This window comes from Stigmatopora argus, chromosome 16 (assembly GCF_051989625.1).
Source record: "Stigmatopora argus isolate UIUO_Sarg chromosome 16, RoL_Sarg_1.0, whole genome shotgun sequence".
Lineage (NCBI taxonomy): Eukaryota > Metazoa > Chordata > Actinopteri > Syngnathiformes > Syngnathidae > Stigmatopora > Stigmatopora argus.
Window position 1 is genome coordinate 9157228 of NC_135402.1, and position 26470 is coordinate 9183697.

Sequence of the window (26470 nt, forward strand, 5' to 3'; positions counted from 1 at the left end):
TGCCTTTTCATGTGTCATTTTTCCTTAAATAGAAGCAACCGTGTGTACTCAGGGGTTTCCAAAAACAACAAGGTAAGGTTTGGCCACTTCATGGTGTAGAGGTTTGTTCACATGCCTCCCATGTGAGCAGGTGTGGTTCGATCCCGGTTGGGAAACATTTTCCCTTAGTTATTTATTTATATATACTATATATATGTGTGTAGTCAACACTTTCCAATAATGTCAAGGTAAAGTGTGGCCACTTCATGGTTCAGTGGTTCTGTTACCAGCCTACCATGTGGGCAGACAGGGTTCAAATCCGAGTTGGTAATCATTTTCCCTTAAATAAAAACAACCGTGTGTAGTCAAGAATTTCCAAAAATGACACCTGACTGCCATGCGGGCAGTTGTGGTTCGAATCCCAGTTGGGAATTATTTTTCACTTAAATAGAAACAACCTTGTGTAGTCAAGACTTTCCAATAATGACAAAGTAAAGTGTGGTCACTTCATGGTGTAGAGGTTTGTTCACCTGACTGCCGTGTGGGCAGGCAGGGTTCGAATCTTGGTGGACGATGAACCATTTTGCCATTAAAAAAGACTAAGTCATTCAGTCTTTCCTTAAATAAAAGCACCAAATGACCATGTTTACGTGGACTGCCTCATGGTGTAGTGGGTCAGTCACCTGCCTGCCATGTAGGAGGCGAGGGTTCACGTCCCATTGTTGCCAGTCAATGACTGCATGGTTCCTTCGGCTGACTGGAGGCTGATCGGAAATAAATTGTTTTGCTGAAAAAATGACTAAGTCTTTATTTTAATAAAAAAGGATCATCCATTTAATGAACTACATGGTGTAGTGATCAGTAAAACGACAGCGGGATTCGAACCCCAGCTGCCCGCATGGCAGACAGGTGAGTTAACCTCTACCCCACGAATTGGCCGCACTTCACATTGTCATTAATGGAAGGTCTCGAATACAAATATATAGGAACAACTAAGGGAAAATGTTTCCCAACTGGGATTTGAACCCCAGCCTCCCACATTGCAGTCAGGTGAACAAACCGCTACGCCACAAATTGGCCACATTTTGCTTTGTCATTATTGGAAGATCTTGACTACACATATATAGAAATAATTAAGGGAAAATGTTTCCCAACCGGGATTCAAACCCCAGCTGCCCACATGACAGTCAGGTGAACAAACCTCTACGCCACGAATGGGCCACACTTTATCTTGTCATTATTGGAAGGTCTTGACTACAAATATATAGAAACAACTAACGGAAAATGTTTCCCAACTGGGATTCAAACCCCAGCCTCCCACATGGCAGTTAGGTGAGTGAACCACTACACCACGAATTGGCCAGACTTTGCCTTGTCATTATTGGAATGTCTAGAAGTAAAAAACAAACACTAAAGTGCATGTCATCACAATGTTCATAATGTGCAATACTGTATTTTAAAGGATTAAAGCCCAACCAACAAATATTTACAGCTCCCCCCACTAACTAATGCACGTTATGATGAAAACAATGTGTTTTTTAAGTATGAATGCTCAATCAACACCTATTTACAGCCCCGCCTCCGCCCCACCCACTGACTAATGCATGTTATTATGAAAACAATGTATTTTTTTTTTGTAAGTATTAAAGTCCAACCAAAAAGCATTTACAGCCCCCCCACCCCACACACACTGACTAACGCACGTTATTATGAAAGCAATTTATATTTTTTTGTGTCTATTTTTAATAGGCGTGGCCGCGGTCAGAGTTCAAATAGCCGACGTCAAACCCCAAAATGGCTGATGAGCCGGGAGGCAACACGGGCGTGCACTGCAGAGCAGCTCGAAAGTGACGATTTGCCGAAGAAAGCCTGACAAACTTCCCACAGGACGATGCAGCAAGTTTGGTACGTTGTCATTTGGGGATTTCGAAGCCCTAGTTCTCGTCTTAAGAGTGATAAGAGCATGCTTCGTTGACGTGATGTAGCCCCATGTGTGTGCACACAGCAAAATGTTTGCAAACAAATTGGCTACATTGCGTTACCGATCGCTCTTTGTTTAAAAAGAAATCATTCCATTGTGTGTTTCAGTCCCTCAACGAGCACAGACTGCTGGGAAACATCAAGAATGCGGCCAAAACGACCAGAAAGGGGCATCTTGTCGACGCCATAACAAAGTGAGTCATTTTTAAATAGTTCCGATTTTCCCTATCCGTGTAATATTTAAACGTCGGCGTTCAGTAGTCAATGCTTTGCGCAATTGGCTCGTTTTTCATCATGATACATTCAACTTTTGAATGAAAACACTAACTAGCTTGGTGTTTTTTTAATAGCAAAAACCTGTGGATAAGTCACCCACACAAATGCCATTAGTGGACGTGTAAGGAATAATCAGTAATCCCTCGATTATCGCGGTTAATGTACACCAGACATGGCTGTGATAAATGAAAAACTGTAAAGTAGGGTCATCCCTATTGAATTTAATTTTAAAAAAAAATACTATAGTGGCAAGTGGAGGAGCAGCTTCCGCTTGTGAGTTTCACATCTTTCTGAACTTACAAATAATAATCGAACATAAGCTTTGTCATCATACCCAGATAACTGCGTATGACGAAATTGGTACAAAAATCTGCCATGTAGTGGAACTGTGCACTCAAATAGATTATATACTTTTACCCCGTTAACTTTCTTAAAGACCTCAGGGCTCTGACAAAACCTAAGACATTTATTCAACACTAGTGCAGGTGTCATTTTTGACTCATTTAAACATTTTTTTCCTCTGCATAAGAGAAAAACAAGCTTTTCGGATATTAATTTTTTTAAGAATGAATGGATTTGAAATAATTGACTGAAAAACTCGAGGCAGAAGTAGGATTTATTTTATTTATTTTCATGTAAATTGTACCTTGTGGGCCCCTGTCAGTGTGTTTTCTATATTTCCCACCACATCAAGATCCTGATTATTTGTTTGTGGAGGAAACTGGATAGGGGCCTTTAAAGACTCGGATCATTTTTTAGTCTCTGCGGCAGACAAAAAGAAAACCAGACCATCAGGAGCATGTCTAATATTGCCTTTTGCAGTGTCTGAATAATGGGTACCCTTTTGATGTTTTATAGAAAAAAAGCTAAACGTAGGAGTTTTTTTAGTCAAATTAGGCCCTAGTCTGTATTTCTTTTTTATGTAACTTAATCTATTGTGCCTTGACCCCTTTTTGTTTTCCAGAGTTCCCAAGGGGCACAAGGTTTCCTGCCATAACACCCAGCACCAAGAAATGAAGGGGTGTGTCAGCCTATCTCCAAAATAAAAGGTAAGACCTTGCGAATGGTTTTTTACTTAACTTTGTGTATTGACCCCTTTTTTTGTTTTCCAGAATTCCACCCAAGGGGACCTGGTTTCCTGCCTATGTACAGATAGGCTGATGCACCCCCACATTTCTCGGTGCTGGGGGTTACGCCAGAACCTATCTCCAAACTTTTTCAAAATAAAAGGTAAGACCTTGCAAATGCTTTTTTACTTAACTTTGTGTATTGACCCCCTTTTTTTGTTTTCCAGAATTCCACAGGGGGGACAAGGTTTCCTGCCTATGTACAGATAGGCTGACGCACCCCCTCATTTCTCGGTGCTGGGGGTTACGCCAGAACCTATCTCCAAACTTTTTCAAAATAAAAGGTAAGACCTTGCGAATGGTTTTTTACTTAACTTTGTGTATTGACCCCTTTTTTTTGTTTTCCAGAATTCCACCCAAGGGGACCTGGTTTCCTGCCTATGTACAGATAGGCTGATGCACCCCCACATTTCTCGGTGCTGGGGGTTACGCCAGAACCTATCTCCAAACTTTTTCAAAATAAAAGGTAAGACCTTGTGAATCTGTGTTTTACTTTGTATTGACCCCCTTTTTCCCTCCAGATTTCCACCTGGTGCCAAGGAGAGTTTCTTTGTCCAAAATAAAAGTTTTTAAATGTATACATGTGTTTGTCTTTATCTAACAAAAAAATGCAAGTAACAATCAAAGTTAAAAAATTTATTTACAGGTAAACATTTCAACTTTAACATACTTAGTTGGCATTTTCTCTTTGGTCTTTTCTCCAGTTTGTCCACCTGTAGACAAGACATTTTAGTTAAAGGTTCACAAAACAATTTTACACTTAATTTTTGTAAAATACACTTGGGGAAAAAAATGTAAAACTGGGGGAATAAACACTTAGATAATAAAATTTGGGGAAAAAAACATGGTATATACACTTAGAAAATAAACATGGTATATACACTTAGATAATAAAATTTAGGGAAAAAAAACTGGGGGAATAAACACTTAGAAAATAAAATTAGGAAAAAACATGGTATATACACTTTGGGGGGGGGGAAAAAGGCAACTGGGGGAATAAACACTTAGAAAATAAAATTTGGAAAAAACATGGTATATACACTTATAAAATAAAATTTAGGGAAAAAAACTGGGGGAATAAACACTTGGATAATAAAATTTAGGGAAAAAAACTGGGGGAATAAACACGTAGAAAATAAAATTAGAAGAAAGAAAATTAAAAAAACTGGGGGAATAAACACTTAGAAAATAAAATTAGAAGAAAGAAAATTAAAAAACTGGGGGAATAAACACTTAGAATTCCTGCTCTGAGATCCTTCTTACCTTAAAGATTTAGTCAAAGAGCTGTGGAAATGAATGGCCAGTGAAATATCACCATGATGATTTAGGCTTTTATTTAATTTGGATTTTCAGAAGTACAGAGACACCATATGATTCAAGTGGGCAACTTGCGAGGAAGATCTCTCAGGCCTGTTGCATGCAAAAAAAAAAAAAAAGCAAAATGGAGATTCAACTTTTTTGGGGGGTTGTAGTTTTACCTTGATCTGGCACAGTCTCCTCTTCTATAACCTCAATAGTGCTCTAGGCATGCTAGAAGAGCTGCATCTTGGGGCTAAACAGGGAAAATTTGCACACAAAAAAGCATAAGTTAGCATATAGAGAGCCTGGAGATTCAACAGATAGGCTTAGTTGTTTTTTGGGGGAAGTAGTTTTATCTTGATGCTAAACAGGGAAAATTTGATTTAACCAAGGTATTTGGGGGTTGCCAAACAATTGCGGGATAGAGAAATCTTACAAGAAATTTAATAAACGATCACGATAAAGAATGAAAATTAGTTAGCGAGTGCCAAGTGCTATTTTTCCTTTTCCAGACAAGGCGATTAAATATACAGACTGACGTTAACAGCTAGGACAAGGGTGTCAAACTCGGGTTGGTTCGCGGGTCGCAATAACGTCAACTCGATTTCACGTGGGCCGGACCATTTCTGAAATAATATTCTGATATTTTTTTCTATTTAAATTGGATTAAAAAAAACTATCAAAAGCCCTAAATATTCAGTTTTTATAGATCTAAAAAAATGTTTGTTTGAGCTTTTTTTTTTTTCTTCATGAGGGAAAATATCTTATAATAATTTGTTTTTCATTTCAAAAGGAAACAAAATATTTTTGGGAATATGTTCAATATTAGAGTGGAAAACAGAATTTTTTAAATATATTTATTTTTAGATTTTACTAAATGCTTTTTGAACTAAAAACACAAAAAGGAAAAATGGATTAAAAAACTACAATTATTGATTTAAAAAGGGGAAATGAGGAAACATAATATACATGTATAATCTTCATTTGAATTTGATCCTAACAGAAAGTCGGCACTCATGATTTACTTTCTCGGGCCGCACAAAATGACGCGACGGGCCAGATTAGGCCCCCGGGCCGCCCCTTTGACACCAGTGAGCTAGGAGAAAGTTGGCCTAATAGTTTTGAATACGGCGATTAAATATACAGACTAACGTTAACAGCTAGGAGCAAATTGGCTTAACAGTTTTGTATAACTTTTTTTTTCTAAAAACAGAACAATTACAAATCGGCAATGGGTGTTTAGCACTCGCAATGAAAACTATCATTACATAACACACTAAGTCGTGCCTCGATGTCATTCTAGAGTGAGCATTTACCCAGCAAACTGTCGGTTGATGTCTCGGCGTTGTTTGATTAAATTTAAAGTCTTGCTACACGACTCAATAAAGGAGAGAAAACAGACAACATACTTTTTAAGTCAAATCGTGACGCTAAGGCTAATGCTAACTACTACCATACAGCACAGAGCCGGCGAGGAAAAGAGGCGCAAACTTAAATTGTCGACGGCGTGCTAAACCTGGCATTAAACTAAGATATTTGTTGGCGTTTTGGGCTCAATTGATTGCTGAAAAATCTCCCGATAGCGTGATAAAAACGCATTTAGGCCAGTGAATTGCTCTCCTACTTACCTCGTTGGCGTGCTAGTCGATCGTCAGCGTGGGACAGGCATTCCTAAAGGAACGGTTACTGCGCATGCGCTTTATTAACTCAGCTACGTCGACAATAGGCGTAACCAAGGTCTTGATGCTATAAAACAGTACATATTAGTAAACCAATTTCACCAAATATTGAGTAACATTTGACTTAGTATTTTACATCAACTCACCATTATTCCAAGCCATCTGACTCCATTAAAAGTTTAAAATTTGACACGCAAAGAATGCTTCATTGTATTGTATACAACACGGGTGTCAAAGTGGTGGCCCGGGGGCCAAATCTGGCCCGGCACATCATTTTGTGCGGGCTGAGAAAGTAAATCATGAGTGCCGACTTTCTGTTTTAGGATCATGAAGATTATAGATGAATATTATATTTCCTGATTTTCCACTTTTTATGGCTTTTTTTTTCTTGCAAAAATGACCATGTATAGTAAGGCTTTTTTCTTGCAAAAAGGACCATGTATAGTAAGGCTTTTTTTCATGCAAAAATGACCATGTATAGTAAGGCTTCATGTGCAGCATGCTTATTTCTAAAGTATAGGCCATTTTAATTAGTATTTTGAAACTATAATAACAGTACTCGAGTCCGTTCAATTCCACATTCTGCATTTTAAGTGTTGCCCCCTTTTCATTGGACTTCTTATGCGATTCCTTTTTTATCTGTTCCTCATTATTGGATGTCACAAAGCTAGAAAAGCAAATTAAAATGACATCGACCTCCAACTGCAAGCGAGTTAGCGTCGCTAATGCCTCGACAGATCTGGCCTTCTCCTTCGGCCCACGGTCAAGTCATTTGGTCGTCGTACATCCATGGTCTAATAGGCCATCTGCCGGCAACACAATACGGTCAATTAAAAATCCCCTTCCTTCAGGGGCTGTGGCCATTAGACAGGTGGTTCCACAAGTGACCCTTCACTGGCTTTTACTCTTCAACCACTTATCTTTTTTTCTCCAAGTCGGGGGCGCTGGCTCTGAAAGTGATTTTTTTCCCTGCTTTTCCTGTCCATGCTCGCTCGCGATAAAATGTTTTGGCCCCTCATTCAATTCCTCTGACCTTGATGGTATAGCACCACCTCGTACAAATGCAATGGAGATCTTCAGCAGAAACGTTTTTTGGAGTGGGCTCTCACATGGAAATTCCTCGTAGAGACATTGACTGGATATTAACTTTAAGTCCTTGAACTAGATTGCTGGCAGCAAACGTTGGGTGCGTGTTGACTTTTAATGAGGCAAATCAAAAAGCCTTTTAATGTTGGAAAAAAATATGTTTAGAATTTTTCCAGTAGTGTAAATACTATATTTGGGAATACATATCCTGATACCCAGTGGTAGACCGTCAGGGCCTGCAAGGCCTTTTCCGCTGGCCTAAAAAAGTATCTGAATCACAGACTGATGTTAATGACTATATTTTGTCCATGAATACTTATTAGGTTCAAGCCCAGGTCAGTCAACCTCCCACATTCCAAAAACATGCATGGTAGGATGATTTCTCTGAGAGAGGTCACCTACTGAAATTGACCCACCTTACCTTGGCTGTATGAAAAAAAATCTTGATTTACAGTACTCCTTCCCTTGCTTGCTTTCTTTTTGCTCCCGAATTGTGAGTTGTCAACTCCTGCTTATTTTTGAAGAATCAAAAAAATCTGCAAAAAGAAAGAGTTGACTATTTTTACCTACTTTTTTCCTCTTTAATACTTTGAGGAACTTCATTATTTTTTCACATAAAGGTCATTTGGACTGTCCCATGAAAATCAAAAGGTGAAGTGTCTGGTAAGTGTAACCGATGCACATATAAGAGCACAGCAAGCATGTCCTCACTTGGAAGGCTTTTAATAATTTACTTTAAAAAATAGTGTAAAAGTAACAGATATCTCCCACTTGTGTGGATCTGTTTGATATTCAAATTGATGACCAAAGTAACAAAGTCTTGCAAACTTGCATCATGTCTGTACAATTTGTGAACACTCACTTGGCAATTTCCACATTTTGGGGCGGAAGTAAATGACTTTCGCAATGTATACTGTATATATTTATATTTTTATGTATATATATATTTATATATATATGTGTATGTATAAAAACTGACAGAAAAAAACAAGCTTGAAATGTACAGCTTTAGAAAACTCCAGAAAAACACAGCCAAATGGTGTATAATACAAACATGCTTGTGACAAATAGCAAAGTCATGAGGTTTGCTTGACATCGTCAGAAGACAAATTCTTGTCATTCTTCAATATTAAATTCAAACATCTTCGATTGCCCATTTCAAGGATTGCATTTACTTTTCAATGTCTTCCTCATATTTTGAACTAAAACCATCAAACAAAATAGAATAAAATTACCATTTGTTTGAATTGGCTTCATCTGATTTCTTAAGAGGCAAGTATCCATCACCCTTTATTATAATTAAGTGCCTGTTTGGAAGAGGTAATATATATTTGTTAAGTATATACGTATCGCATTCTATTACATGATATAATTTGTATAAATATCACATTAATTTGACTCTCATTTCAGATCCCAAGGAATTTAATTTCCATTAGGAAATAAAAAGGCCTTGTTTTTTTTCAATCTCTCTCATCTCATCTCATTTTCTGAACCGCTTTATCCTCATTAGGGTCGCGGGGGGTGCTGGAGCCTATCTCAACTGTCTCCGGGCCACAGGCTGCTTTGTTTTAATATTACAAAATAACTTTCAAGTCTTTGCAAATGTTTTACATAATAAACACCCTCGTTTGTCATCATTTGTTGTTGTTTTTTTGTACCACCATTGCTTATCAACATCCCTTTGAAAGGTGAGGAAAAAGTGCCACTTGCAAACCAGTTGAAAGATAACCTTTCAACTTTCAAATGCGCTTTTTTTTGTCCAGATCAAACTGAAAAGCGACAAAACAATGCCACATGTGCGGGTTGACATGCAAATTTGCTGGTTGTAAAATATTACAGGTAGGAAGAGTTCTTCTGCAGATGTTTAAAAAAAATCCTTGGGTGTGACAAGACCTTTGCGGGGTCACTCTATTAGAAAGCACCGCGACTTTGCAGTTCCCGGGAGAGTCCGCTCTCTCTCTGAGATGAGGAACTGCGAACAGGAGGACAAAGAGCCGCAGAAGAGCACGGCTATAGCATGTTGAGGATGGCGTTGTACATTTGGACCAGCACGGCCAAGTGCACAGGCAGGCAAGACTGGCGGTCTTGGGTCGCGGGTGTGCATGTCAGCCAGGAGAGTGCATTGTACTGCTCCAATACAAACCTGCATTTGAAGAAAACTATTATAAAGATTCTGTAGCATATTAGTATTGTACTGAAAATATTTCCAAGATGATAAAAATCAAGATCTATATTTGTATGTACACCAGCAAAGTCTGGATGCACCTTATTCATGGGTTTGTTTGATTTTCATAACTATTTACATTGAAAATTGTCAATCACTGAGGGTATCACAACAACAACAAAAATAACTTTAATTAGTTGTTAATTTAACAAAAAGATGATTCAGATTCTATTTTTTTCTAAATAGTTTGATTACTGCTTTGCACATGTATCCCTTTATTAGTGAAAATTCTTGCTGTATTGATGGGATTGGACCATCATTGTGTTGATATACATATATATGTATGTATATATACATACATATATACACATGTACATACATATACATATGTATACATATATACACATGTACATACATATACATATGTATACATATATACATACACATACATATACGTACACACATGTACATACACATACATATACGTACACACATGTACATACATATATACACATATGTACATACATATATACACATATGTACATACATATATACACATGTACATACATATATACACATGTACATACATATATACACATGTACATACATATATACACATGTACATACATATATACACATGTACATACATATACATATGTATACATATATACACATGTACATGCATATACATATGTATACATATATACACATGTACATGCATATACATATGTATACATATATACACATGTACATGCATATACATATGTATACATATATACACATGTACATGCATATACATATGTATACATATATACACATGTACATGCATATACATATGTATACATATATACACATGTACATGCATATACATATGCATACATATGTACATATATATCCATACATATACATATACACACATATATATACACATATGTACATACATATACATATGTATACATATATACATATACAAATGTATACATATATACATACATATATACACATATACATATATATACACATTTTATATAATTAAAACTGTATTTTGCTCATAGAATTGTCCGGAAAGCTCAAAGTCAAGAAAAATGTATTTAAAAAAGCATTGCGCAATGGGTTTGGACCAGCAGAGCTTCTGCAGTCACTTTAGATCACATTCAACACCCGCAGGCAGGAAACGCTACATGTGTTGTATATTTACCGAAGAACGTCAGAGGTGGTCTTTGAATCGAGCGGGTGAGGGGTCCTCTTTGTCTTGTCTGCTGCCAGCTCATCGGACTGGACCATGGAAATGTGGTGGTGGAGCGAAGCCTGTGGAGATGCAAAGTAAACACAGCGCCACATGAGGGGAGCTGCAATGTCGTGGAACATCATCCGTTCCCACATCATCTATCCCTTGGACCCTGTCAAAATTGCTCCTTTCATCTCTCTCCTATATCATTCACGAGAATTATCTCACAGAAAAAAAGGCCTCCAAGCAAGCTTTGTTCATTCACATTGGTCTACATCTTCTAAACTCATGGAATTTCAAGAAACTATGTGTGTGTGTGTGTGTGTGTGTGTGTGTGTGTGTGTGTGTGTGTGTGTGTGTGTGTGTGTGTGTGCGTGTGTGCGTGTGTATGAGCATATTAAATACATTGTAAAGAAACAACATGATTTTATAAAGGTTTTCTTGTTACTGGTACACTGGTGCATTCAATAGTATTACTGTGTTTGATCCATATTCAGGTTGAGCGGCAATGTATTGTAGGTTGTTCATAACTCAATTTTGGCTTGAAATGTCAATCATAAATCAAAGAAGCAAGTGTTTATGGCTTGAAAAATTTGTGTTCTCTTGATTCAACGATGCACTGTACTATGCAATTCCTATAAAGGTTTCCACTGATTTATTACAGCCACCTGTTGGTGTAGGGGTTCACTTGCTTGACTTCGGTGCAGGTAAGCGTGGGATCAATTTGTAGTGGTATGATTGTGAGTACAAATGGTTGTCTGTCTCACTGTGTGCCCTACGGATGACTGGTCTAGGGTGGAGTCTGCAGTTCGCCTATAGCAGGGGTGTTAGACTCGGGTTGGTTCGCGGGCCGCGTTAACGTCAACTTGATTTCACGTGGGCCGGACCATTTTAGATATAATATTTAGATGTTTCTTATAAATGGATTAAAAGAACTGGATTAAAATCCCTGAATATTCAGTTTTTTATAGATCTAAAACAATGTTTATTTTAGCTTTTTTTAAATATATTTTTAGATTTTACAAAATGATTTTTGACCTAAAAACACAGAAAAAAATTATTAAAAAATTACAATTATTGATTTAAAAGGGGGAAAATCAGGAAATTTAGCATACATCTATACTCTTCATTTTAATTTGATCCTAAAACAGAAAGTAGGCACTCATGATTGACTTTCCCTGGCCACACAAAATGATGCGGCGGGCCAGATTTGGCCCCCGGGCCGCCACTTTGACACATGTGGCCTATAGTGAGCTGGGATAGGCATCAGCAACCTACGAAACCCTTGCGAGGATCTGCAGTAAGCATGTTGAATAAATGATTTATTACATTTTTGATAGTACAATTGCAGCACCAAATAAAAAAATATTAATTGATAACAAAGGGTCCCTTAGTGGTTGCAAGGCCCTTACGCCTCTGACAATAAACTTTTAAGGTCCTTCTAAAAAGAAAAAAGAAATAAATTGAGAACCAAGTGTAAACGGAAGTGGAGTGGTGTGTTTGGAAAACCTTGAGGAAGAGAGGACACTGGTTCTCCGCCTGAGGATACGGTGCCCAGAACCAGTGTGGGAGTCCGCTAGCCTGCGCAGTGGAGACGTAGTATCCCAGGGCCAGCGGCTGCTGCTTCAGTTCTTCCGGGGGATTGTCTCTGGAGAGTAAGCGTTCCCCCTGGCTCTGTAAAAACCGTAAATTCAATGAGTGACCACGAACACGGCTAACACATGCTTAAAACAAGGGCTTCCACCTAATAACTGATAGGACAAATAGAGTGATGTCAGGACAAATGGGGAAGACTACTAGTATTTTTTTTATTTCGTTTGAACTTAATATTGGTCTGTGTGTATGACAATACGGTTAATCGCAGTCAATCACATGGGAGTGATTCTATTATTCACAATTGAACTTTAAAATTGTTCCTTGTGGCCAGTGTATAAATTATTTCCTTTTCTGGATATTTTCATGTGCACAACACACAATCCCTTCTGTGCACTAACTTCGGGGTGTGCAATAACAATGTGCAATATCTTAGATTGTGCAATATTTTAGAATTTACCTTGCCAGGATGTGACTTTTTATATTTTTATCATATTACTTATTTATGTTTTTTTAACTGGGAAAACGCACTTTGTGGAGTAGCACCACCAATTTCTTTATACGCAGCCGTGTATGATGACAATAAAGGCTTTTGATTTGATTGATTTGACATGAAAGTAAGAACGACTGGGCCACCGGTAATTATGCTTAGCATCAAGTAGCCAAAATAAAATGTTAAACATCTGAAATAATTTGGGTTATTTGTTGTCTGTGAAACAGGGTCACCCTGTAGCTTCCCAGGTGTGCTCTGGCCTCCAATTTTCTGAGCAATCCAACCAGCTCTTGAGTGTACTTTTATCTCTTCCCTCAGGTGAGCAATGACACCAACAATGTGTTTGAGTCATGCTGCTCTCTACTTTGCGATTGAGCTGTTAAGAAACTGTCATTGCGTCTCTTTTCGCCCCTTTAGCCCCCCGAGCCAAATTCCTCCACGCTTGGCAGCACTTCACTCTTGCATGCGGTTTGGTCATGTGACATTAAGTGTCAGTCAAGATGCAATCGCGATGATCTGAGCTTGAACCAGTATGTTGCTAAATACCTCAAAGGGAAATAGGCGTGTGTTTTGCCTCATATCTGTCCATACCATTCGTATCACGATTCACAGGTAACGATCCGATCATGATACTACAATTCAAGACTATTATATTGCAATTTCGGTATATCACTTTAGAAAAGACTATTTAAAATGAACATAATAAGTACATTTATATGAATTTATTTGTGAAACCACATTTGCTACAAAAGTAAAAAGATATTGGTGTTATGTTTGAACAACATATGGCCTTCATTATAACATTTGATCAGTTTTTAGTGCAGACCCGCTTTAGTGCAAACCAGCTTTAGGTGGTGTCTTCAAGAATGTATAGCACTCAATAAGGAACAACTATTTAAAAGGAATCCCAGGTGAAAACATTTGTTTGAGCATTCCACGTATACTAACCACCACAGGAGCAGGGACCACTTGTTGTATGTGTGTATGGTTCTGTGACCGGACGTTCGGTCGACCGGACATTTGGTAGAGCGGACGTTTGGTAGATCAGACGTTTGGTAGAACGGACGTTTGGTCGCCGGGTTCGCTTGCTGTCAAATTATGACAGCGTTTACTGTTGATATTTTGATATTAGATATTTAGATATTAAACTCACTCTCTCTCTCTCCTGATTATAATTTTGAGAGCTGGTTTCAACAGTAACAACCTGGCGACCAAACGTCCGTTCTACCAAACGTCCGTTCTACCAAACGTCCGGTCGGCCAAACGTCCGGTCGGCCAAACGTCCGGTCGGCCAAACGTCCGGTCGACCAAACGTCCGGTCGACCAAACGTCCGGTCGACCAAACGTCCGGTCGACCAAACGTCCGGTTGACCAAACGTCTGGGGACCAAACGTCTTTCGACGAAACGTCCAGGTACCGTATGGTTCCCTATTATATTGAGACCTGGTGACTACAGAGCCTATTTGAGTACACTGTCATGTTCAAGAATACTATCTGAGATCACTTGAGCTCCAATACATGGCATGACATTAGCCTGCTGGAAGGAGCCATCAGAAGATGTGTCCACTGTGGTCATAAATGGTTGCAGATGGTCAGCAACAATAACAGTAAGGTTGGACGAGACGTTATCAATGAGAAGCAATTGGTTCTAGGGGGCCTAAAGTGTGCCAAGAAATGAATGGATCCATACATGGATCATCCATTTCACGCCAAATCCTGACCCAACCATCGAAATGTTGCAGTAGAAATCAATACTCATCAGACCAGGCTACATTTTTCCAATCTTATGTTGTCCAATTTCTGAATTTCAATTTATGCAATATTTTTTCCACTGCTCTGATGAATTTATCCGACTATAATTTGTCTCGTTGAGAGGTAGGAAAAATATTTACTGACTCATAGTCACTCACCCTCGTGTGTTGGAAATGGGATCCCATTCCCATTCCAGATGGAGAGCCCGGCGAGGGTACAGGGGAAGTGTTTGGAGAAGGATGGAGGTTACCCGTGATCAACATCATGTCATGTCCGATGTCATTCTCTAATTCATCAGGAAAGGGCAGGTCGAACATGTCGTCTAGGGGAGCAAAACAAATTCATTTGCTGCTCTGTTAATTGAGTAATGGTGCATCATTACATGATGAGAATACACACTATGGTAGGATCAAAGATTTAACATTTAACAAAAAGTAGTGACAGGGAACAAAAATACCCCTGTTGATTAAATACAGTAAAAACAAGAATACATCATTGGGTGACTACATTGTATGCATTGAATATACAGTGGTACCTCTAGAATTCAGTTTTGTGTGAAGTTACATTAAACGTATGTCTGTATATATTAATCCAAGTTCATTTAAATTTGTTTGTTCGGTTACGAGTGTGTTGTTGTGGAAAATCCCCCGAAACCCCAACCCGCCCTCTCTGTGCGACTCTCTCTCCCCTCCGCGCAATCTGTCTAATTTTAGTTCTATTAAACACATTTTATTACTATTAAACCACTAGTTATGTGTTACTTTGTTAATAGATGGCGAATTAGAAGCAATAAAACATTTTTTCCAATCCAATAACCTGTTTTGGGTGTTTTTTCAGAGGGTTGGAACGAATTAATTTGTTTTTAGTTCATTTCAATGGGAAACGGCCGTTCCAGTTGCGAGAAGATCGACATACGAGCTCAGTCCCGGAACGAATTAAGCTTGCATGTACAGGTACCACTGTAGTATTTTTCTTGTGACAGTGAAAATTAAAACAAGGTAGTTTTGGTTTTTTAAAACAAATGAACAATGTTGAAAAACAGAAAAGAACCTATCGGATAATCAATGTTTGTTCACAAATTTCAGCATGATACTTAAAAATCCTGCTAAATACTCCTGACAACAGTAGCATGATATTTCTAGGTTGAGCGAACATCATGAGTCTTGTGAAAGTAGCCTTACACTGTTTTGTTTCGCCACAAAGCCAGCCAGTGATTTCACTGACCATGAATGTGGAGTTTTATGGCTGTCTAAAGACATGACCTTGATGCTACTTTATTCACTAAAAGCTAATGTGTACCGTTATTGTCCTCGGTGGGGTAGGAGCTTGGCGCCAGCTGTGTGGTGGCGGACGTCGGGAAAACGAGGATGTGTGTACACGAAGCGTCCTGAGGCGTGTTCAGCTGCGACGTCTGCAGGTTTAGGGCGGTGCTGCGTCCGAATACTGAGCCCATCGTCACAGCGTCTGTGCGTGAATAAAAAAGTAAGTCTAATGTCTTTGCAGTAAATTTATGTTTTCAAAGATTAGCTATTCAATCATCCGTCATGTTAAAAAGTCGAATGGATGAAGTCCATAATATTTTAAGCTCTCTCAATGGAAAACCCTATGATCTATACCACATGTGTCAAAGTGGCGGCCTGGGGGCCAAATCTGGCCCGCCGCATCATATTGTGTGGCCCGGGAAAGTAAATAATGAGTGGCGACTTTCTGTTTTAGGATCAAATTAAAATGAAGAGTATATATGTATATTAAATTTCCTGATTTTCCCCCTTTTAAATCAATAATCGTAATTTTTTAATCATTTTTTCTGTGTTTTTAGTTCAAAAATCATTTTGTAAAATCTAAAAATATATGAAAAAAGCTAAAACAAGCATTGTTTTAGATCTATAAAAAAATGAATATTCAGGGCTTTTAATCCAGTTCTTTTAATTCATTCATTTAAAAAAAATCTAAATATTATATCTAAAATAGTCCGGCCCACGTGAAATCAAGTTGACGTTAAAGCGGCCCGCAAACCAACCCGAGTCTGACACCCTTAATCTATACAATCACCTTCAGGTGGGTACTCAAGAGATCTCCAGTGTTCTGCCTTTACTCACCAGGCATGACTACAAGGGAGCCCTGCGGCTCCATGGCTACCAGGCAAGCACTGAGGATGGAGGGGGTGTCTACTGCCGAGATCCCACACATGCGACAGGCCTCTCTGAGCTGGCGTCCTATCGAATGCAGCGAGTGCTCCCCGAGTAGCGAGCTCCAGTCTAGTGGTGATAAAAGGACAAAAAGGCATAACCAAAGAGTCTCATGCAGTGAATCATGCTGCAATTAAATAAAGATACCATCTTCATGACTTACAAACCAGGTTACTATTTAACTACTGTATTTTCCGGACTGTGAGACGCAACTAAAAGAATTCGCTCAAAAGCCAGCAGTTCACCTTTTATATGGATCAGTATTGTTTAATCATTGTATGGAATTCCCTTTAGCACAGCTCCATCTAGTTCATGTGTAGCACAACTCCTAACCACTACTACTATTACTACAACTACAGCTTCAAGTAGTGGATTTATAACACTAGTACTACTGCATCTTATAATGCGGTGCACCTTATATATGAAGCAAATTTTAATAGTAATTCATGGAAGTTCCACATTAATAATCCGGTGTGCTATATAGTGCAGAAAATACGGTAATTATGATGGATGTCGATAATGTACTACTGTACAGTCAAAAACGACATACTAACATACTTTGAGTACATTTAAAGGAAACACAAATGACAACAATATTCCGCAGTGCCCCCTAGTTTTCAAACTAAGACCCCACACCCAGCATGCAACCAAAATGACTTGTGTTTAGGCTATGTTTTAGGGCAAACAACCATTAGCAAAACATGTTTCAATTTCCTGGAAAAAATGAAACTTGAACATTCCCAGGGAACTGCTCTGAAATCCTTGAAATTACTAAATAAATTACTTCCATCTAGTGAAAGCATACCTGTCAACCTCTGCCGATAACTGCCCTTATAAATGATTATGATTCCCCTTACAAACCCCCAAAAAACCTTACAAACACCGTACGAGTCGGTGTTTGTAAAGCCATGACACTTACCTTTCAGTTCGCCATGGCCCAGTCTCCCCAACCGGCCAATCACAATCCTCCATGGCAGTGAAGTCATCTGGATGATGCCGACGCACCACTCCCACAGCTTCTGCAGACCCATCTTGCGAGCGGAAACTTTCGGTCGCCGTGCTCTGCAGCAGGGAAAAAAAGTTGGGAAAAGTATGAATATATTGAGCTTAAAGTAGTAAAGCACTATAAGTCGCACCAGGTAAAGAATACACAATGAAGAGGAAAAAAATATACATAAGTTCCCTTTTGGGAGGGCAATTTTTAATGAATCAGAAACCAACAGCAAACATATGTCAAAATAACAATACAAAACTGAAGAGCAACATGCTAAATAGGCACCAGCTTTTCAGATTACAATATCTAAAAAAACAACATAAGCTAACTGTCAGTGGTCAGAGAAAAAAAACATATGTTGCATTTGAGTATTAGTCCGTGGCCAAGTCAAACTATGAAAAAAGTGCGATTTATGGTCCACAAAATACAGTAATAAAAAAAATTATATAATTCAAGCCCACACTAACCTGTTAGGCACATCGATGTTGATTATGCTCGTTTCCAGCAGCTCTCCTTGCTGGTCCGTGCACGACACCAGTATCCAGCGCTGGTCATGTGATAGGCAATATCCCACAAAGAGCACGTTGTATCTGGCTGGGACTTCGGCCCAAATCTCTCCTTGTTCGGGCTGCTTGGGACGGGTGGGCCCAAGGATGAATGGAGGTGTATATAGATGCACTGGGTTAGGATGCTGGGGGGAAAAATAACGTCACAAAAGGAGAAAGAATCATTCATTTACCTTGCATACCGCTTATCCTCACGAGGGTGCTGGAGCCTATCCCAACTAAATACAGGCAGGCAGTGGAGTACAGCTTGAACTGATTACCAGCCAATCGCAGGTAGTAAAAACATTTTGTGATAATAAATTACAGTATATTCTAATCCTAAAATTTATGTATGTATGTATCTGTACAGCACGTACAACAAATAGTATACAAAATGCGAATAAGTAAGTATGTGATGTTTTTGTCACTAGTAGAAGGGTCACAAAAAATTACTAAGTAGGGATAGGGACGTTAAATTTGAAGATGTTGATAGCAAAAACCTTAACCGATCGAGCAGTTGTGGCTTTAAATAAAGTTTTTGTATCAAATCGTATCCCCTGTATTTCAATTTATATCAGATTGGTCAGACGTCAAAGATTCCCGACCCTAATTATGACTTACATCTGGGCTCTTGAGTACAGACGTGATGGTGGACACCGGACCAAAGCCGGTCAGGGACTTAATGTGAGTGTGCAGTGGTCGCAGGCGTCTGCATTGCGAATAACAGGAAAATGCCAGCGAGCGTAGGTGCTGCAGGTACAAATGGCTCTCCCCGCTTGCAGGCTGCAGGAGATACTGGCATGGTACCACCTGTAAAAAGAGAGGGGGTGAAGGCATTGACCCAAAACTGCAACTGATGGAATTTACAAGTACATCAACCCTGTGATACGAAAAGGTTTGAGCAACTGGTGATCATTTACAAGGTTTTCCTTTATAAATCTTTGCTGTAGTCGATCAGCAATGTCAGTTAAGCTCGGGCTTGGAGGATAACGGACATTGCTTCTTGGTCATAATGGGCATCAGATACGAAGAATAAAGAGTCAGAGTATTTCGATTTTTTGAACAAAAATCCAACAAAACCTTTCATCTTAAAAGTCAGAATTATTCTTTCATTCAGTTTCAACACCGCTTATCCTTGTCATTGTGTGACGGAGCATATGACGGCTGACTTTGGACAAAAGGTAGACTAAACCCTAGACCAAGGGTGTCAAACTCACGTTTGAGCTTTTTTCTTAGTAAGTGAAAACGTCTTTTAATCATTTGTTTCTCATTTCAAAAGGAAACTAAATATTCTTAAACTATGTTCAATAAAGTGGAAAAACAGAAAATAATTTATATATTTATTTTTTGATTTTCCAAAATGCTTTTTGAACTAAAAACACAAAAAGAAAAAAAATGGATTAAAAATTGCAATTATTGATTTAAAAAGGGAAAAATCAGGAAATATAATATACTAAATCTATAATTGTCATTTGAATTTGATCCTAAAACAGAAAGTTGGCACTCATGATTTACTTTCTCGGGCCGCACAAAATGATGCGGCGGGCCATATTTGGCCCCCGGGCCACCACTTTGACACCTGTGCCCTAGACTGACTGGTCGCCAGTTAGTCATAGGGCACAAGTAGAGACAGACAACCATTTGCACTCACAATCCCAGCGCCACTAGTTGGGAATCAATCCCACGAATGCCCAGACTGAATTCAAGCGAGAAAACCACTGATCCATCGGATAGCAGTCAGAATTATTTAAATATAAAGTGTCAGTCAAGTAAATTTTAGTCAAGTTTCTTCATCAATTATTCTTTACCCTTCTTTCAGGGCATCGCTAGATCCAGCCACAATGAATCATGTTAGTATCTTTGTTTGAATGTTCCAAATTTGTTCAGAAAATACAACAGGACGCGACCAAGATTAATAATAAGATATGCTAATGCACGGGTCTTCGCATTAGCCTCTTTTAAATACATAGTGGAAGCCACTTTGGATGAAGATAAGATGATATAAGACAACATATTGATCCCCCAGAGGGAAAATTCCTTACCTGGAGAACGAGTGCAGGCCTTATAGTCTCGGGCAAGGTCTGCAGCATCTCCGTGTAGCAGCGAAGAAGCCCAAGAATCCACACACTCCCTGCCTCGACTTCTTCACCTTCCTCTTCCTCCACTCCTTCGCTCCGTACGCCAGACGGGCTGACGAACGCATCCACGACGTAAACAACGATGGCTGGTGGGTTGATACGGCTGTCTGTGGAGTCGGGGCTAGTCGGAATGCCAATTCTGGATTGCTCGGCGGTGCTGAAAAAAATAGCGAAGGGTCTGTCAGGTGTACTCAGACAATAATCTTTACACCCACAATCGCTATGGTCAATTTTCGCATTTTTGAAAAGCTAGCATGCACGTTTTTGCAACGTAAAAGGCCAGAGGACCCAAAGAAAAACTACGAAGTCATGGTAAACAACATGGGGCTGAAATTCAGACCTGGGTCCCTTTGATTGTGAGGCGAACCAGCTAATTCCAGAATCAGAATTCCACAGTACTGCCAAATGGATAAACAGTGCCGGTATGTGAGCATGTTTTTTTAGTTCTTACAGTTCAGTGTTCTCTGCTGGTTTGTTGATTGCTGGTGTGCCTTTCGACTCGCTGGATCCTCCGGGAGTTGTTTCACCCGTCTGCCCAGAGGGTGCTGCAGTTGGAGTGGAAGCGTTTGTTACACCGACCGCTCCCGCAGCCGGTTCTGCGTCAGGTGTCCACATTTGAGACTGTCCGGAGGAGGCAAGCTGTGCTGAAGAGGTTGGCGTTGGAATTTTGGATGGCAACAGAAGAGTGCTGTCCAAAGGTAGTGTGGAAAGCTGTGGTCCTGCAAAATGAAGAAATATTTGAATTGTACGAATGCTACTTTTGTTGAATTGTACAAGTGAAGGTTTTTGGAAGATTGCAATTGACGTCATACCTAGCTGCATCTTACAGGCAGAGGCATAAAGTTTCAATTTGCTGAGGTTGTCTGGGTGCTCTCCAGCCCAAGTTCCTTTCAACCACTGATCGACATCAGTCTCCTCCAGCCTTTCTGATTCCATCTCTTCCCCCACACGGATTATGCCATCCGCAGAGACCTTAGCCAGAGGGCGGTGCTTCCCAAGACGACACGTCTGGGAGTAGTATCATCGTGAGACACATTCTTCTGGCCACTTCTAATAAGACAGAGACGATCTCCTACCTCGTAAACAGCACTGAGCTCCAGGAAGAAAGATCGAGCTGCAGCCAGCAGAGGAGGGCTATTGGGGCAAAGTACCACGTACGCCACATCTCGTTGACCCCCGTAAGGCTCTAGCAAGAGTTTCTCCCAGAAAGGTAGAGCCAGAGGGGACAGTGCAAGGAAGTCCCGCTCTCGATCGTAGCCAAGCAGCACCGTGGGGATGGGCAAGGGTTCCGGAGACTCCTCAGAACCTGAAGACAGGATTTGAACTCGAGGCTTTGCTTGGGTTGAATTAGATGGCAAAAACAAAGTTGTTCTTACCATACGAGCCTCTTCCCGCCATTTTATGGAACTGTTGCCAGGTAAGTGGGCCCTGAACATGCTGTATATTATCCCAAGTCCGCCCAGTTCTTTTCTTCTGTATGGCATCCTGTAGGAAGGGCTGCAATGACAGCAGCAAGCGCACCATGTCCTGGGACGACAACATGCTCATATCCACCACTGCACGGATGAACAGTAACACAGGGACAAGCACACACAAAACAGATACGCACATGTTAACAAGAGTCTCTTGAGCCAGGAAACAAATGAACAAAGAAGAAACACATCAACATACGTTTAAAAAAATCACGCAAAGGCAGACAGTAATTTGTACAAAACACTTTTTGAGATTTCGAGATTGTCCACCCACAAGCATCACGTCTCTGGCCGCCAAAATTGTGTCTCACCGTTAGTGTGAGGCCAGGGATGAAGAGCTGTACTTCTTACAACTGCTGGATCAACTTTGCCCCCCGTGGAATTGTCAACGTACTGGAGTCCCTGTTCCAAAGCATTATAACACTCCACGCAGGCATCGCTCCCGTCCGCCCACTGCTTTTCCGACAGCCAACTTTGAAGCAGCGCCCCTTTGCGGGAATAGCTGGAACAGCCGTGGGGAAGGTGCAGCGAGGCGAGGGAAGTAATAGGTTGCGAACACTGTTCCTGAAGGAGGACCAAGACAGATGGGGAAGCGAGCACCGCGTCCTGAGGTTGCTTTGCCCGGGGGTCGCCCATCGTCGACTCCCTCCGGCAAAGAGCCAACCTCCTCTCAGCAGCCCGTCCAACCTCGGAGGGTCGGCCGTAAATATCCAGCTCGTCTTCGAGGAACAGTCCCGTGCCGTGGGCCAACTGCCTGTTCACAATGGCGCTGAAGCCACACATGCAACGGTACTGATCCTCGCAGGTAGAATCAGGGATGTACACCCCTACGTCAGCCCCTTTGACGTTCATGTTGCAGGCACATATGCAGCAGCTGTCAAAGTTCCGGTCCTTAAAGACGTTAAGGACAGAGTCTGACAGGAGGAGGATGGAGTATAGGCTGTGGCTCTCTGGGAGGCATGGCCTTGGCCGAGAGAGCGGCTCCACAGAACTGAGAGGCAGGCTGGTGGAAGGGGTAGAAACAGGTGAGCTTAGCTCAGTACCGTCCTGCTTCACAGAACCTTGGCCAGAGCTGGCGGGGTTCATGCCACGTGGCGTGCGAGGGGTGCGCGGAGTGGGTACAGAGAAACGTGGGGTGGCCGGAGAGGGTAAGATGCCCATGGTGGTACTCCCGGAAGCCGTGGTGCCGCTCAGCTGGTTGAACTCCTGGTCTGTTAACCCACTGACACTTGGGATGTTCCTGAAAAACCAAAACAATAAGGCTGTATGCTGTTGGGGATTTTAAATGCATAGGACTGATCTGATTCTATCTGACCCATCTGATTCTATAGGCTGCTACAAAAGAAAAAATATAAAAGGAAGTTTATCCACTCTTTGCAGTGAAAACGGGATGCCAAGCTGACGGCAATTAGCCATTTTTGACCAGCAATCTGAGAACTTTGTTGCCTAAAAAGGCTCGGCCTGATGCTTGTTCCTATTACAGAAGAACATTCAATGGCTTGCCCTGGGGTTTATGACTACTAGTATTAGCTGATACTATGCCAAGCAGTGATAGCCAGGTCCGAAAGCAGGGATTTTTAAGAGAATGTCATCCATTTCAAACAAAGGGAAGGTTTTTATGGTTTCAGACAGCTTCAGAAAACACGGGTGGGTTTCTGACTCCACGAGCGATAGGTCATAGCATTAGAAATGAAGAGGATACATTTCATTGTGGTGTGTTGGTGCTTGTTTATTTGGTTATTAAAATTATTTTGTTGAAGCAATTAGCCTCACAGTTCTGATATCACAGGTTAAATGAAAAAACAACCCTTGGCAAATTTTCTTATACATACAGTACACTCGTCCATAAATTTTAAACCCATACACATTTAGATGTATAACAATTAATCTTGTTTCTATGCCATTGGTTAAAAAGGAATTTTCATAAATACTATGTCTGATGTGCATGTCCCCCGCCTGATGCCCATAGTTGGCTGGGTTAGGCTCCAGCACCCCTTTGACCCTGGTGAGGGTAAGTGGTACGGAAAATGTCTTAAATGCCCCTAGATGAGTGTGAGCATGAATGGTTCTCATTCTCCTTGTGCCCTGCACCTTGTGAGGATAAGTGGAAAATAAATGTATGAATGAATGTCTGATGCGTTTCAATAATTAAATATTAAATTGATTTTCATTTTTTATTACTTTAGGTGACACTAAGCAAATTGTTTTATTGTGCATGTGATACTCTTTTAATTCAATTGAAAGCCCTTGAATCATGTTGAGTGGAATCTTGGCAGACTTTGTATTATCGACAAATATCGTATCATTGGCCATATTGTATTGTCATGAAATCGTGATTAGCTTAAAATAACATATTACTCACGTGTATCCATCCCTGATTAAACTGCTGATGTTACTGTGCATGACAGCTGGAATATGCTCCATTTTGGGCAAGAGCGCCCATGACGGGCGATAGTAGCACTGCTCAGGAATCTTAAGTGGTGCTAAACTCTGACTCGGGAGGCACGGAAGTGGCGTGAACATGGAAGAAACCACCTGTGTCTGGACAAAGAAGGACATAAAAACATTGGGTTTTATTTCCATTGAAAACATGCTCTGACTTGAAACGTGACAAAATGTGCTTTGGAAGCAGTGCCTCGTGCTCTGTGCATATTTTAGAACACGTGTGTCAAAGTGGCGTCCCGGGGACCAAATCTGGCCCGCCGCATCATTTTGTGTGGCCCGGGAAAGTAAATCATGAGTGCCGACTTTCTGTTTTAGGATCAAATTAAAATGAAGAGTATAGATGTATATTAAATTTCCTGATTTTCCCCCTTTTAAATCAATAATTGTATTTTTTTAATCAAGTTTTTCTTTGTTTTTAGTTCAAAAATCATTTTGTAAAATCTAAAAATATATTAAAAAGCTAAAATAAACATTGTTTTAGATCTATTAAAAACACTGAATATTCAGGGCTGTTAATCCAGTTCTTTTAATCCATTTATAATTAAAAAAATCTAAATATTATAACTAAAATGGTCCAGCCCGCGTGAAATCAAGTTGACGTTAAAGCGGCTCGCGAACCGACCAGAGTCTGACACCCTTGTTTTAGAATGTGGTAGACCATTCTGCATCGCAACCAAATTTAAATTAATAATGAATGCTGCATTAGCGATTAATCAACAAACGTGATTGGATATTTTGTAATTACACCTTTGTGAAATGAAAACATTTACAGTCAAAAATAGTACATTCAATGCGACTTGTGTTTTACTTGCTCTCACCTTGGAGTCTTCTTGCCATGGACTAGCCATTCCCTCCTCAGGTTCTATCCTGAATTCAAGCAGGTGGGAAGAGGTGGCGGGCGCAATAAGGGGCTCCAACGCTCCACTGGACACAGGGGGTTCCTGACTTGGCGTGTCCCGATATGTCATGATGGGAGAGAAGGCAGGATGCTGCTCCAGAGAAGGTGGCGTGGGGAACATACGCTGCAGGTCTGCTACTGCTGAGATAGAAATAAGGCGGTTTTAATATGGTTCGCCTTAAGGATTTGCAAGACTTTTGTGTGGCTGCCAAAAAAATAGAACTCACTTGATGGATAAGGTACTGCAGCTCGGCCTTCTTTACTCATAGGGCGATCCTCTGTGGATCCTGGGAGTTTTGTTGAGTGCTGGTTGGGGTAAACCGTCTACAAATTAGTACAAAACAGATGGGGGAATTACATTTTAGAACTGAAACGTGAAATTAGTTATGTAGGTCTAATAAAAGCCCAAAAACGTAATATTGTATCAATGATTGAGCATTATCAAATTTTCTCAAACAACGGTTATATTCATTTCATTATTTGTCATCAGAGTTGGTAGTGCATTTTTTTGTAAGTAAACAATAATTCAAACAAAAGGTATTGATTTGTGTCAAGGTAGTGTGTTGAAGGGATACTTTGAAACAGTTTAGCCTGGATTATTATCAACATTGACATTTCATTTGAGTTTGAAATAATATTTAGGGCAAATGTGTCAAAGTGGCGGCACAGGGGCCAAATCAGGCCCGCCGCATCATTTTGTGTGGCCCAGGAAAGTAAATCATGAGTGCCGACTTTCTGTTTTAGGATCAAATTAAAATGAAGAGTATAGATGTATATTACATTTCCTGATTCTCCCCCTTTTAAATCAATAATTGTAATTTTTTAATCAATTTTTCTGTGTTTTTAGTTCAAAAATCATTTTGTTAAAATCAAAAAATATAAAAAAAGGTAAAATAAACATTGTTTTATATCTATAAAAAACTGAATATTCAGGGCTTTTAATCCAGTTCTTTTAATCAATTTATTTAAAAAAATCTAAATATTATATCTAAAATGGTCCGGCCCACGTGAAATCAAGTTGACGTTAAAGCGGCCCGCGAACCAACCCGAGTCTGACACCCTTGATTTAGGGGATTTAGGACCACAGTTAGCAATGTTTTACATTTTTGCATTATTTCCGCAACAGAAGCGTG

At 40.0% G+C, this 26470-nt stretch overlaps 2 protein-coding genes and 1 long non-coding RNA gene across 5 annotated transcripts in view; 1 reads left to right on the plus strand and 2 right to left on the minus strand.

Annotated features, from left to right (window-relative positions):
• LOC144090484 (uncharacterized) overlaps positions 1-3940 on the plus strand; it is a 214589-nt gene extending 210649 nt beyond the window's left edge. For all 3 annotated transcript variants that reach the window (XM_077621961.1, XM_077621964.1, XM_077621962.1), the window contains 7 exons: positions 1729-1884; positions 2068-2153; positions 3200-3284; positions 3348-3465; positions 3530-3646; positions 3711-3828; positions 3884-3940. The gene's annotated coding sequence lies outside the window, so the exon portion shown is untranslated. The remainder of the gene's footprint in view (positions 1-1728; positions 1885-2067; positions 2154-3199; positions 3285-3347; positions 3466-3529; positions 3647-3710; positions 3829-3883) is intronic.
• Positions 3941-3983: 43 nt separating this feature from the next.
• Positions 3984-6353, minus strand: LOC144090486 (uncharacterized). Its single transcript, XR_013305418.1, has 4 exons — positions 6290-6353; positions 4841-4914; positions 4626-4772; positions 3984-4075 (listed from the first exon to the last, which is right to left on the minus strand). It is a non-coding gene; the product is annotated as an uncharacterized LOC144090486 (long non-coding RNA).
• A 1779-nt stretch (positions 6354-8132) lies between these two features.
• LOC144090485 (mediator of RNA polymerase II transcription subunit 13-like) overlaps positions 8133-26470 on the minus strand; it is a 96285-nt gene continuing 77947 nt past the window's right edge. Inside the window, exons 14-31 of the mRNA XM_077621965.1 lie at positions 25565-25661; positions 25258-25478; positions 24357-24535; positions 22306-23234; positions 21899-22078; positions 21599-21828; positions 21335-21530; positions 20974-21241; positions 20427-20679; positions 19006-19194; positions 18307-18530; positions 17765-17907; positions 16756-16914; positions 15956-16120; positions 14815-14978; positions 12328-12492; positions 10789-10898; positions 8133-9569 (exon numbers count right to left, since the gene is read on the minus strand). Coding sequence (XP_077478091.1) covers positions 9437-9569; positions 10789-10898; positions 12328-12492; positions 14815-14978; positions 15956-16120; positions 16756-16914; positions 17765-17907; positions 18307-18530; positions 19006-19194; positions 20427-20679; positions 20974-21241; positions 21335-21530; positions 21599-21828; positions 21899-22078; positions 22306-23234; positions 24357-24535; positions 25258-25478; positions 25565-25661 — 4005 coding nt within the window. The 3' untranslated portion in view covers positions 8133-9436. The remainder of the gene's footprint in view (positions 9570-10788; positions 10899-12327; positions 12493-14814; positions 14979-15955; positions 16121-16755; positions 16915-17764; positions 17908-18306; positions 18531-19005; positions 19195-20426; positions 20680-20973; positions 21242-21334; positions 21531-21598; positions 21829-21898; positions 22079-22305; positions 23235-24356; positions 24536-25257; positions 25479-25564; positions 25662-26470) is intronic.